Genomic DNA, 14112 nt, shown 5'->3' on the forward strand with positions numbered 1-14112 from the left:
CCTGTCTTTAAATTAGGAATGCATTTCTCTTGTTTTCTGGCAGTGGTTGCTTTTAAATATCACTGACAACAGGCAGTTGTGTTGTGTGGGTGTGATGAAAGTATTTTTGCCACTACTATTGCAGAAGTTCTAGGGTATTAGTTTATTTACGATCTCAATTTAACATGCTTAAACTCTCAAGAGAGACAGTTTCTTCAGCAATCTAGTATCAAGACTACTAAGACTTCTTGGGTAAAAGTCAGCCTTTAGAATTACACTCAAGGGATATGGCTGATGGAAAATTATCACTGTACTAGAGAAACAGAATTCTGAGAACCAGAATGAAGTGATTGTTATCTGCAACCAGAAAAAAGTGGTTCAGCAGAATTCCCATGCTAATTCAGTCCTGAAAACAGCATGAATTTTTATTTTTATATCAGTCCAATGTCAAAATCTTCCCTCTTAATAATGTCACTTGGAAATGTAAAAATAACCAAAGACTTGCACAATCTCAAAACTACATATTCTTGGAAAATAGTTAGAAACTTAATAGCTGGTAAAGAATGAAGTTCTACAAATTATTTCCCCCATCTTTCTCATCATTGCATAATTTGTCATTTTATTCAAATAAATCTTTAGCCCATTTTTTGTTTTCTTCAGTTTTTATTTCTGAGTACGTACAAACTCCATTACCTGATTTAAAGGAAAAAGCAGCTTTTTAGAACACATTACAAAAAATTGCATACAATTTTCTTGGGACTGCTCAAGGTGCAGCACCTTTAGAGTGAACTCTAGCTATTGATTGCAAATAAACAAGTGAAAACTTACAGAAAATACTGCTTAGAGAGACTACATCAAGTGGATTTTGAAGCAACCTTGTATAACCTTAACTGTGATAGAAAGTTTAATGCTATCACCTCAGGCAGCCTGCAGCCACAAGCTCTGAAGAATGAGAGTGGATGGGGAATATGTATCAAGTCTAGAAAAGCTGCAGCAAAGCAAAGAGTTCCTATAGCACCTGATAGAAGAACCTCTCTTTTCTCTGATTTTCAGTTGGCAGGGCTAATAAATCAGTTTTATATTATTTTATTTTATTTTATTTTATTTTATTAATTTTAATTATATTTTAAATATTATTTTATTAAATATTATTCTATTAATTTTAATTAGTTAATTAATTAAATGTTATTTTCTCATCTTTTTTATTTTATTTTTATTCTGAGTTTATACTCTACTGAACAAAATGTTTGAACAACAAAGTGAAAGATTGATTTAAAAACTTCATTTTTTGAATTTTTTTTCAGGATAATTGATATTTAATCCAATTTGTGATCTAGATCCCCAAAACTAATTTTGAGGTCTTAGCAGCTTGTCACCACAATTCCCACTCTAGGAAATTTCTTGTCTGCTATGAGCCTTTGTTCCATGAAAGAAGAAATCAAGCTTGTCAACACCACAGTATGCCTGCCTGCTAATGGGTACACAGAGAATTACAGTAAGAAAACATCATGATCTGTGCATTGCCAGAAAGACATTAACTTTTAGTAGGTTCCAAAGGGTGCTCCTTCCCCACTCTAGGCAAAATTGAGTCCAGTCTCTGGAGGAAAATGACTTTCCTTGATAAGCAGAATGATATATGTTATTACTCGCACCATCAAATTGGAATGGGTAGTGTCCAAGCAGGCAACAGCTTTACCTCCCCCGGAAAGGAAATATCCTTTAATATCCTTTCTTAATTAGAGGCAAGCTACTTTAACACATGTATCCTTTGCTGCAGTTGTAGGTGAGATGCCCCTGCCATTTCAGAGTTACCGGAGTTACAGAGTTACTTCAGCAATGTAAGGCCTTCAAACAGATAATAACAAACAGTCTCAAGTAATTTCCAGACATGGTTATGTCAGCCTTTTTGCTTTTGGCAACCACTCCCTAAGCTACCAGTCTCCCTAGTCACTGCTGTGTTTAGCAGCATGTCTTGGATTATACACTTCTTCCCTACTTCCAGCATAAATCAGACCTCTCTGTAAGGACACTTACAGTCAACACCACTCTCTTTGAATAGATCATGCCTGATTTCAAGTGAAGCTGAACTAGGACACATGTAATAAACAAGCTCAGCAGCTGATGGACTCTACAAGCTGGAATGGAACACCAAGTTTAAGGAGTTTAATTGTTATCACTGAGATCTGCTTAAAGAACTTAGGACATTATGCCATGTCCACCAATCCATTATCTGTGAAATAAGGGCAGGGATCAAGTAGCTGTGTCCCTATGTGGTGCATTGCAAGGCTGCCCAGCTCGTAGCTCTGGGATAAAAAGATTTCCACAGTGAATTAAAAGCAAAAAGGGCTTCCTACATCTTAAGCTGTAACTGGCCTTCAGTTAAAGGAGATGATTAACTGGGTGTTCAATAACTAGGACCTCACAGCATTTAGTTCTGGAAACATTGATGAGTCAAATCAGGCAATGTTTATAAGGGCTATAAAATGAGTAATTCTGAATGTTTTATAAAGCAGTGACTTCAAAAAAGTGATTCCTTTTGCTTGTCTCTGATTTAGAAAGATCACAGGCCTTTGTGAAAGTATCTGGTTTGTGTACATACAGAAACTGCACACTAATAAGCATTTTGATATTTTCTGTCTCAGTTTGAGTAAAACTGTTTGGAAAAATCAAGGGCTAGGTGGGAAGGGCAATGTTGGGGTTTTCTCAATAACTTATTCTGTTTTGGTAAATGTTACACATTCAGTACTTTTCCTCTTGCTGAGTTCCTTGGTGAAAGTAATTTGTAAGTATCATGATGCACTGATGAACTCATGTCCAGTTGTTCCAAACAAGCATAACATTTAGATACATAGCATGGATAGAAAACTGTAAAAATTGAGTTTAGTGCTAAAGCAATAGAAATAAAGGTGGGTTTATTTTTATTGCTTTAGCACTAATTGTGCATACATTGTTTGTGAGAGAAAGATTCTTTATTACCATGATACAGTACCTCTTACACCAAAAGACAAATAAAACTTGTAGTCATCACCATTAATACTACTTCCTATCACACTTCCATATACTTTTAATTTAAAATCTAAGGGAAAAAAATTTTGGGTCCATTTTTGGAACGAAATCAGCTTATAATACAAGAATATTAATATCTTTGATCTGTCTCAAAGACTAACATATAGAACAAGTTGGTTTATATAATTGTCTCTCTATCCACTTGTCCCTTTCTAAAATGTCTTTTATTTCAATGCCCTACATAGTTTCTTACTTTGTGGAGCACAGAGTTCCAGTAGTACAGAGTTCCATTTGAAACTTTCATGCAGTTGCAATTCTTTAGTTTTACATCTTCCAGAAGAGAAAAGAAAAGCAGAAGTAGTGTTCATACACTGACAATAATTCTTGCAGGAAATAAAAGTAGCACTAGGTAAAGATTAATTATTTAATTCATTAATTATTTCACCCTCTCCCTGTGGGTGCAGGATATGTGTATGACCATCACATTCTAGTACAGAAGAAAGAAATTAATCAGTGTTTAAATTGCAGATATTCCCTGTGTAATAACCTGATTTACTCAATCTAAAAAGGAAGGATTTTTCAAATCTGTCCTACTAATTTGATGATTTAAACAAATCTCATAAATCCAGATTATTTGTCTTTTCTGTGTCATCTTCCTTTGTGCTCTACCTTGGATTAAAAAAAATTATTGCTTTTGTTGCATATTTCTATAATTGGAACATAATTATGTCACAAATCCATTTGTTTATTAGAAAGGTGAAGCTAGGAAAAATGGGGGGTTTGCCTGTTCTTTAAATTTATGTCCACTGATGATATTATTTCCATCCTCAGTGAGCAGTCTGTAAGAAGTGCTTTTAAGGGTTCCTTTACAGGAAATACTGAAAAATTATATTTAATTCATCCAGTTAAAATGTCATAAACATACAATGGTCATGCATTGTTTTCTATTGAACTTGGCAAATTTGTACTGTGAAATTGTTTTTTCATGCTATTTTGGCAGGAAAAGGCCAAGCAATTATTGCAATTTTGAAGAATCTGTGATCACAGAACAGTTATTTTCTTCTTAAACAAAATGTCTCTTTACAGAAAGGCATATCTTGGAAACTGTTTTACTGACTGTGTCATTGTCTGACTTAGCCTCACTTGACTAACTAGCGTGTTTAGAGGATGAAAATAATCAAATGCAAGCATCAAGATCTCACTTTCTTTGGATTGGCATTCAATTTGTTTGCAGAAATAATGATTTAAATCTTTTCAGGCCATAATTTTTATTTTGTAATTTTTATTTAACTGCTCCACTTTGTATAGCAAAACCAAAGGCAGATTTTGTTGTTACCAAACAGGACATGTAACATGAATTACTTTGCACCTCAACCAATGAATCCAACCTCTCCTACAGCCCTCCTAAAGATACCAGGTACTGCCCAGATGAGCAAACCCCCTGGTGCACCAAATGCAGTTATGAAGGAAGGGGGAGGACTAAATGTTGAAAAGGGGAACTGACAGCAGAAGAACAGTGGAAGAAAGACGATAGAAAAACAGCAGGATGAATCTTCCAGTGATAAGGGGGAGCTAACAGGGGAAGGTGCCAACGAGAACAAGACCCAGATGTCTACCAGAGCCCATTGAATATCAAGAGTCTGTATCATAATCAGGAGCTCTTACACCCCACTTTAACCAATACCAGAAGCTGCAGTCCTAAGAATCTGGACACATGGAAGCATAGGGGAGGTTCTGGACATGCAGAACCCATTTTGGTAGCTTTGCTTCTGGCCCACGTTTACTTTGGCTTTTAAATCTAACTTACATAATATCAGAGAGAGGAACCCAGGGATCAGGACGGACAATGACTTAATTTTAGATATTTCTTCCGTAGTTGTCTTTACCTCATGAGTGATATGAAAGAAGAGTGAGGCCTGGCAAAAAATATTTCCCTTGTAGTGGCACTATTGGAGGTGACCTGAATCCATCTTAGCTGGTGAGATGCTACCTGCAAGTTATTGATTTATTGATTTATTTTAATTTTTCTGTGTCTGTCAGTCAAATGTCACTCGGGATGTTAATTCAAAATGTTCCCCGTGGGACTGAACTTGGAGCCCTGAAAAAAAATCCTTCACCACGTTCTGCTTGCTGCCTCCTGCCTTCCTTCAGAGATATAGTCTGTGATCCACCCTTAAACCCAGGATATCTGCAATGGGGAAATGAATAGTGGAAATTTTTTTCCCCTGAACATATAACTTCCTTAATTTATAGTTTCAATGCTCTATATGAATTTAAAAGGGGTCTTGGGATTTGAGCAATTTAACTGAGTGCTTCAGTATTTATTTCTGATGCTAATATATTTATTTGAGGATTAGCCCTCTAAGTATTTCTACATATGGATAACTAAGAACATGTTTGCCAGGTATTGTTGGCTTCAGTAATTCATTACAGCATGAATCTATATCAAATCCAGATATTTGGTTCATCTGTCATGAAGTGCATGTCATTAAAATGCTATTTTGTGAGAGAAAATATAACTAGGATGTGTTTATGTATTACACTGGTCGTTGTTCAGAGAGAAAGGGGAAGAGAATGAATTAATGAATATTTGCCTCACTTTGGACTATGATATTATCAAGATTCTTATCCAGGTGAAGTGTACTGTAGGAGAAACAAGGCTTCTTGTAAAAGGAGTGTTGGCTGAACAACTGCTAGTAAAAGAGAGGCAGGAGATCAGATTGCCATGGCAGTGAATATGGTTCTAGAGAGCATGGAGAGTGCTGTCCTGAACACTCTGAGCTGGGAACGCACCATCGGACAGAGATAGTGCACAGGGCTTGCAACAGCAACTGCAAGTAATGTGGAAAAACATCTCTGATCTTCGTGACTTGGCCTATGATGGGAGGGTCACACTGCATGCAAAACAAGCCACAAAGGGAGTATAAAACCATATGCTGATACCCTCTACACTGATTCAGGATCTGGACACCACAGTCAGATACTGGAGCTGGTGTAGCGGGTGGATTCCCAGAGCAAGAGGTAACTGCTGGGAGAGTGGTTACCTGATCCCAAAAGGGAAGAGGAAAGCCTCTCCTTCTGCTCTGCCACCCATGTAAAGCTAATAAAGCTGTGGATAGAAGTGCCAACATCAGTCACGGTCATTTTCTTCACGAGGTACATCCTAGTTGCCCCATGTTTCAAGATTCAAGGTGTAACTCTGTATTAGGGTATTTGGACTGCGCGACTTTGCTTCCAATTCCCAGGTACCTCCTGAAGTTACGTGCAGACTGTGCCGTAAGCTGGCAGCCACACCTGTCGCCCGGCACCGCTCTCCCCTCGCACGGGGACAAAGCCTGTGGGCTCAGCGCTGCGGCTCCCGCTGCTGCGGGAGGGCAAACCCTCCGCTCCGGGATGGCGGAGCGGCCGCAGGACTGGCCGCGGGAGCGCCGGGCTGTCCCGTGTCGCCGGGAGCCGCCGGGAGCGCGGGGAAGGAAGGAGCGGCCGCTGCCCGCTGTGCCGCGGGCCCGCAGCGACCGGCCCGGGGCTCCGCACGCTCCGCCTGCCCACCCGTAGCGTCTCCCGGGAGGAGAAATTCCTCCGCTACCGCTCCTCTCTCCGCTCCGGAGACAACTCGAGGGCTGCCCACAGGCACTCTCCCTCCACCTGCCCTCCAGCGGGGCCGGTGCTCCCGGGGCTCCGCAAGGCAGTGCTGCCAGCGGGTCCCCCTCCCCAGCTGCTGGCAGCGCCTAAGCCGCTCGCCCGAGCGCTCTCGGAACGCCCAGAGACAGGGCAGTTCCAAGCCCGCCATCCGAGTCTCTTCAGGATCCGCGCCGAGGGGACGGAGCGACAGCTCTGCCACCGACACCCCACCGGGATGCCACCGGCCCCGCCCCGCCGGAAGGGGGCGCCGCGGCCCCGCCCCGCGGCAGCGCGGGTCGCGCCCCACTCTCGCCGCCTGTTGTTGTCGGGGCTGCCCACGGCCGCCGAGGGGCGGGGCCGGGTTGCGGTGACCAATCAGGCGGCGCCGCCGCCGCCGCGTCGGCGGCATTCGCGGCCGGAGCGGACCGGGAGGGCGCACGCAGCGCGAACGCCGCGCCGGTCCCTGGGCGGGCGGGTGGAGCGGGCGCGCGTCGCGAGGCGGATCCCGGCTCCGGGGAGACGCGGCCGGGACATGGCGGCGGCCGCTCGCCGGCCGCGGCGGCGTGCCTGGGCCCTGCTGTGCCTGGCTGTGGCCGCGCTGCTCTGCCCCGCGGCGGGCGGTGAGTGCGCGGGGGGCGCGGGAGCGGAGGGAGGCAGCGGGTGCGGCGGTGGCGCCTGGGGTGGGGTGTTGGGGGTGCGTGAGGAGAGCGGCGGGGGGCGGCGGGTCCCCGCCGGTTCCTTTCAACAACATGGCGGAGGGGCCGGCTGGGGCGGAGTCACCTCCCCCCCACCCCCGGTGTCCGAGCCCGGCGGGGACCGGTCGGCCCTTTGTTGGCCGAGAGCGGCGGCGGCTCCGCGGCAGGGGCGGCGGGGGTGGCTCCCTCGGCCCCCGCCGCTACTTCTTCGCCCCCGCTGAGCAGCGCTTCGGGCGGTGTCAGCCCTCGGTAACTTTCTATCCCGGGTGGGTGCGTGTGGCCTTGGCTCGCGAAGGCAACTTGGATACCTGGAGCTGGTGGACGTCCGCCAGCCCCTGAGAGCCCCCCGGCTCCCGGGCGAGGTGTAGCGGCAGGAGCGGCAGCCCCGGGCCGCCGCAGGGCGCTCGCAGCCGTGGCCGGCAGGAGCGGCCGGCGCAGAGACGTGTTGAGTGTCCCACGTCGCGGAGGAGGTGACAAGGGGCTGCCCCGGCTGTGCTGCACGCCGCAGCACCGTGTGCCGCTGGCGCGGTGGTGGGGGGGACAGGTGAACTTTTGGTCCAGCATGCCCTTGCCTGTGTGCTCGGCGAGGATCGAGCCGTGTGAAAATTAAATCTTTGGGTGAATATTGACAGCGAAACGGTTGTGTTCCTCCAGTTTCTTGTACCTGTGGTTTTTTGCGTGAGAGATTTGATATCAGAGCTATGCTGTTGCAGAGCTAATGCATGAAACATTGGAGTGCTTAACAGTATTCATAAATACAAGATTTGGATAGGGTTTTTTTTACGTTTTGGCTTTTTTAAATGTGCAGGTTATTCTGCGGTTAGCAGTTTGGGACATATGCCCTAATAGATTGTATATTGCTTTGGGTTTTAAAGAGGAAGTGTAGCAGCACCACAACTTTTTTCAGTTACAGCTTTGAGACATCCCTCAGTCTGGATCTATACCATGCTGTACATAATTCAATCTAAAATGGTACTCATGCTGAAAAAAAAAAGTTACTTAAAGCATCACTTGCTGTACTAAGATGTAGTGTTAATCACCCATATTCTTACTGAAGACAGTGCAAGTTCTCTGATGTGGAAACAGTGAAATAAGCTTAAGTTACCCATGGGTTGCTCTTGTATTCTTGAAAAGGTGAGGCAGGCTTTAATAATTTAAAGCTTTCTTACATAACACATTCAGTTTAGATGTTGAAGGAAATTTTAGCTCCATTTGAGCTTTGAACTTTTTCCCTTTTACTGCCTCCCATCAATCAACAGTTTTCCCTTAATCTGAGGCATGAAATTGAGGTCTAAAAGCTTTGTGTGAAAACAAGGCAACAGACTTCTATACAAAACCTTATGGGTGGAAATGATGGCATACTACCTTTTGTTTAAAAAAAGAGAAATCCTCTATGTTCAATGGAATTGGGAGAAATCCAGGGTTCCTGATCCATAACTCATCCAGAGGCCCTGGTATGGGTAAGGCAGTTAATTTGCCTGAACATTGCGGTCAAAGTTGATAAAGTAATTCAGGGTATGATTTGGCTACTGGTACTTCTTATTGTGGGTTGACCGAAGTTGGGCATTTTCTGATTGCCTCTGCTGGGGCTGTTCTGCAATGTGCTGATGTTACTGTGTGGATGAGTCGACTTGCGAAACGGTTTATACAGAGGTCAGGCATGTAATGAATCCCAGCAGCTAGCTGAACAGTAGAGCAGCCTTAATTTTTAAGAGAGTCTGAAACTAAGCTTTCTGGTTTTCACTGTGTAGGCCATAGTCTTTGGTCTTTTGAACTTCTGGGAAGTCACCACTTGGAAACTCTTGTATTCAGACAATTGCTTCTAACTGCAAACAAAGATAGCAATCTGATTGATATGGTGGAATAAATTTAAAAGTACAAGTAAAGATCTTTCTGTTTTGATAATGCTTGTGAAATTATTATCTGGGCTTTTAATTTTAGCTTTCTCCAGTTAGTTTGGTTGTTTTAAGTGCATTCTTCTACCGAAGAAGAAACAAATTGTTACTGTGTCATGCTCTGAGAGAGATGAACATATCTCTGGGTAGTATTTTGGAAAGAGGACAAGAAAACTAAATGTGCCATTTGGCACCTACATTTTTACAGGGAATAAAATGCCACTTTTTTCAAATTGGGATTTTACACAAGGTTCTATCATTACTTGCGAGTTGTGGGTACTTAATAGTAGTTTGTCTGTTTTGAGTGCATCACTTTGTTTGACAAGACCTGCTGTTTGCAGGAAGGAAATTTTGTTTAACAAACATGGATGAAATCTATGTGAAAGTTTTCCTGAAAACTTGGTACCCAGTGCTGTTACTTTACAACAGTGAAACTTAATTAGTGCCTCTGTGAGAAAAATGTGTTAGTGAAGGTCATGAACTGTTGTGGTTTTGAAAACTGTACCTATGTCTCAGATATTTTAAGAACCAAACCTTTTTGTATCTTGAGCTAAAAGAGTTCATAGATGAGTCAGGTGCATTGTTTGATGGGATTGTCTGAATTACGGACTCAGAAGCTGACTGTTGCACTGTTATGTATTATGCTCTTTTTCCTTTGGAAAGTTTTATTGGACAGGGAAAGACCAGCCAGTGAACCGTACAGCCCTCTTGCTCATATCCCTAAAAATCTGGTTTTGTCTCTTGCACATCATAGCCTTGCTCCTTTATCCCTTGAGCTTCTGCATCTTGTGGAACCAAGAATTGTGATTGCTCCTCTGGTGAAGTTCTACTTTCTGGTGAAGTTTTTGCTTCAAAATTTGTATTTTGCATGTAGGAACATTTATAATATCCCAAGAGAAGTGGCTTTTCAGGAAAATGTTGCTTTTGGGTGTTGCAACTATTTGTCTTTTTTTAAATTTGTAAAGCAAAGATATATATTATTAAAGTATTAACTGTGAAATTGTTAATTTTTTGCAATAAGATGCGGGTTTGAGGGTTTTTAGATCACCTCACAAGTTTTAACTTCTGTACTGCTCCATGTTAGCATCCTTTGGAAGACAATGTCTCAACTTACAATTTCCAACTAAGAATTCTTTGGCTGAAGGTGCTGTTCTGTGCTAAACTGTCTGGTTGAAGTAGTGATGCAGGATGTAAACAAGTGTTGCATAGGGATTCAATGTGTTTTATGTAACTAAAAAAGGTTTTTCTGCAATTTTCTGTCGTCAGAAAGACAGCAGATACAAATAAGACTATTTCAGTAGGTAACAGTCTGGTTTGGATACAGATTTGTAAAAGTTCAGTGTTTCATTTATGCAGGCAGCTTGCTTTACCCTCACTGGGGGCTTTCCAGACTATAACATTCATGTAAGAGAGACTTGGTAAAGGAAAGGCAAAACTGTCAAACTCAGAGTCTGAGCAACTACACAGGTAATGGTATTCAACACAAGATATTCATCTTGTGGTATGAGATATGAGAAATGCTGTACTTGTATGACATGATACTGTCATAATGCACACACCCCCGCTTTCAGAACAGTGTTGTCTCACTGTTTCTTTTAGGATAGTCAGTCTCAAAAAGCAGACATTACTATGTAGAGTGGTAATGGTGCAGTGACCAAAATGTAATGTACAACTACATTGCTGTGTTGACCCAATTTCTGCTCTTGGCTATGTCCCTGATTGTCTGTGTGACTTCCAGTGCATTTGTTTAGCTGTTTGTACTGTCATTTCCCCAACCTTGTATCATTTAAACAAACATGAACTTTCACTAGTTGGTAGTGGAGTTTCATGCTAGTAGTTCCATCCAAAAACTGTTATAATAATTTTAAAAAATAGTTCTCTGCCGAGGACAGGCTTGATTAAAACCTTTTTTATGCTTCTTCAGTAGTTGTGAAAGTGCTCTTTGTGGTAGTAGATTTAAACGGTGTTTACCAAATGCACTGAAATGTGTTTTACCTGGGAGATTACTGGCTCTGGAAGATCAGCTTACATCAGAGTTCTCAGTTTCTCATCCCTTTCTGTTATCATTCCATACTAGAAATGTATGTATTCATTCAAGTGAGTATGGCGATCTGACTGGTCTCTATCTGAGTTTTTAAAGTTACTGTAACGTTTCTTTGAGAATAACAGAGACTACTTGGATGAAAAGCAAATAATTCTATCTCCAAGAGGACAACAATATGGGATTCTTTTTTCTTCTCTATCAGTTATAAGTGAAAACACTTGTTTATAGGAATTAAATTATTTAACTACAGTTGGTCTTTGACTCCTCATGCTGATGTTTAATAACATCTATTATGCTTTCATGTAGTTGTAGTTTGTTCTTTACACACAGATAACTGGAGAATGAGACATGGGCAAGGATATTCCAACTCCTTATTTTTGCCTCCTGGTATGGATTGTTGCTGAAGATGCTGAATTAGTCTACCTTGTACTAAAACGTGGAAGATCTACTGTTACTTGCTCGAGTTGGAAGGCATGAAGAACTGTTAAGTGGCCAGAGTAGGAAGGGGCCTGAAGCATTTTTAACGAGTTGGTTTATTGGGTTTTTTTAAGAGTGTGTCCACTAGAGAGCAGCAAAAACCTGTGTTCCTAGAAGCTTTGCTATTCAGCTGATAAGGCATTGTTTTCCCCTCTTATGGGAGGGGGAGAGTAGCTTCAGAAGGGAGTAGTGATTTATTTATGCCGAGGAAATAATTCCGATGTGTGTGACAGTGAATTGTGTCCTGTCAGGAGACGAGAAGATAGTGACATCAAACCAGAGCAAAAGTGTAAATTTTATGAAATTGCACTAAGTGGGTATTCTATAGCAAGAGAGATGTGGGAACAAAGTGAATGAGGAAGATAGGGCACAAAATGCTTTCTTTAGTCATGGCTGGAACAGTGTGTCTCTACAGTTTCACAAGATGAGGAAGTGTAACAAGGGCAACCCAAATGTAATTTTTCACTTCAAGTAACTTGGCCTCTGCACAGTGACTCAATGTAAATATGTCTGACTGAATATCTGTCTCTTGCTGTAGGCATTCAGATGCATGTGCTGTTGTGATGAGCGACAATTATTGTTTAAGTAGAAAAAAGTCGTGGATTAAGCAAGTGAGATAAAGGTGTGCTCACTTGAAGAGTTGAAAGAAATAGTGTGTGTAAATATTTTAGGAAATTTTTAATGGTTTGGATAGATTGAAACACATTTGTTCAGGCAAAAATTACCAAAGGGCCAGCAACATGAAAATGTTAAATTTTCTTGTTGTTAAACTGAATAATAAGACTTTCCTTACTTCCCTGATGAGGCAGGGAAAGATGTGCAAAAAGTGGTGCTGTTAAGCTTTACCTTCCTGAATGCCAGTTTTCATTTCATCTACCTTCTAATTATTTTTTTCAACAGTCTTCATAGTAAAAAAAAAAATCTAATCCCATTTGTAGGGTTTTCTTCCTCCCTTTTTCCCACTGGTCTGTGTGCTGGTGAATCTCTCTGAAACAGGGTTATCTTTCTATAGTGGGTCCTAAGAATTTGATCAAATCTCTTCAGTAATAGTAGAAGATGATTGGCAGTGATATGGTTTGATTCAAAATCTTGGGGGAAGGGGATGTTTTAAGAGAATGTAATCTCAAAGTTTGAATCCTGAGAAACATACATATGTATTTGAGATCAGACTGCCATTTATTTAAATCCATGATAACCAGTGACAGAGAGGCAAAATCTAAGGCAATCCATGTGATTATATTAAACTCTTGAATTTAGATGAAATGCCAGATTTCAGATTTGGGGGACCTTTTGATTGACACCTGTTAATCCTCATTCTTTTGGTGTGAGTTTTTGTATGTAGCCTTGAAAGAGTCTATTTTTATGGCTCAGGACTTTTTTTGGGTTTTGATCATAAATTTGAAGATTTAAAATTTGTTTAAGTTCTCTATTTTAATGTTTCTGTGTGCACGTACACAACTTCCAGGCCAGCTTTTGCTCTTCACGGTTGAACAGGTGGACTCAAGATGTATTGATACTTTCATTGTTGCTCCTGTGTGGAGAGCCTGGTTCAAGCATGCCTTAAAGAAAAGATAGAAGCCTGCTGTGAAGCAGCCTTTCCCAGGCTTGATCCTGTAAATAATTAGGTTCTCAGCCACCTTTTACATAAAGAACAAGATTTTCAGACCATTCTGTCCTTGGCTGCTACTGGGAGCAGACGCCCAGTCTGGAAATAGATATGAAGGTTTTGAGAACCCTTCATATTATGGTGGGAACACTGATCTTTGTTTCAGTAAAATAACTTCAGGTATTGTAAACAAAAGGAGGAGCTGAAGTTTTCTCTACAGCCTGTCAGGAGCTCAGATTTTGCAATATGCATGAACTTTACACGGTTATAAAAAGTGATTGATGGAGTGAATAAACGGAGTCAGATGCTGAACAAGGAAGTTGGGTCTCTCCCTCCATCTTCAATACTCCTGCATTATTTTCTGCATGGCTTTGGTGTAAATGCAGGAAGGAGTGCAGAAAGAGCCTAGAAGTAGTAGTCTTCCTTCTCCAAGAACTTCTGCAATGTGAAGAATGAAACCTGATCATCATAGGGTGATTAGCCTGTCATTGCTGCTTCCTTCCCCATGCCCTCTCTATTACTACTGCAATTGATAGCTTTAGTAAATCACCACCTTCAGGAATGTAAGAGAGTGTTTTCCTGTGGCTTCATAAATAACAAATCTAAACCACACTCTGCTTCTGTGAAAGGATCGTGCAGGGTTTGGTTTTTAATGAGGATTAAGCTGGTATTTGCCCTTTTGGCACAAAATGGAAACCATCAAGTAATGCATAACATACTAATCCTGGGTAACTAGCAGCATCCTATTTGTCGCTTACTTGAGCTGTACCTGTGTTTACTGTCAAAAAA

General features: G+C 41.8%; 1 protein-coding gene across 2 annotated transcripts in view; it reads left to right on the forward strand.

Annotated features, from left to right (window-relative positions):
• The first annotated feature begins 7027 nt into the window (after nt 1-7027).
• Nucleotides 7028-14112, forward strand: part of TGFBR1 (transforming growth factor beta receptor 1) — a 39627-nt gene continuing 32542 nt past the window's right edge. For both annotated transcript variants that reach the window (XR_010439153.1, XM_064705114.1), the window contains exon 1: nt 7028-7226. Coding sequence is in view for 1 of the 2 variants with exons in the window: in XM_064705114.1 (XP_064561184.1) it covers nt 7139-7226 (88 nt within the window). In the remaining variant the exon portion in view is untranslated. The remainder of the gene's footprint in view (nt 7227-14112) is intronic.

The sequence above is a fragment of the Zonotrichia leucophrys genome, chromosome 2 (assembly GCF_028769735.1).
Source record: "Zonotrichia leucophrys gambelii isolate GWCS_2022_RI chromosome 2, RI_Zleu_2.0, whole genome shotgun sequence".
In the NCBI taxonomy this organism is placed as follows: Eukaryota; Metazoa; Chordata; class Aves; order Passeriformes; family Passerellidae; genus Zonotrichia; species Zonotrichia leucophrys.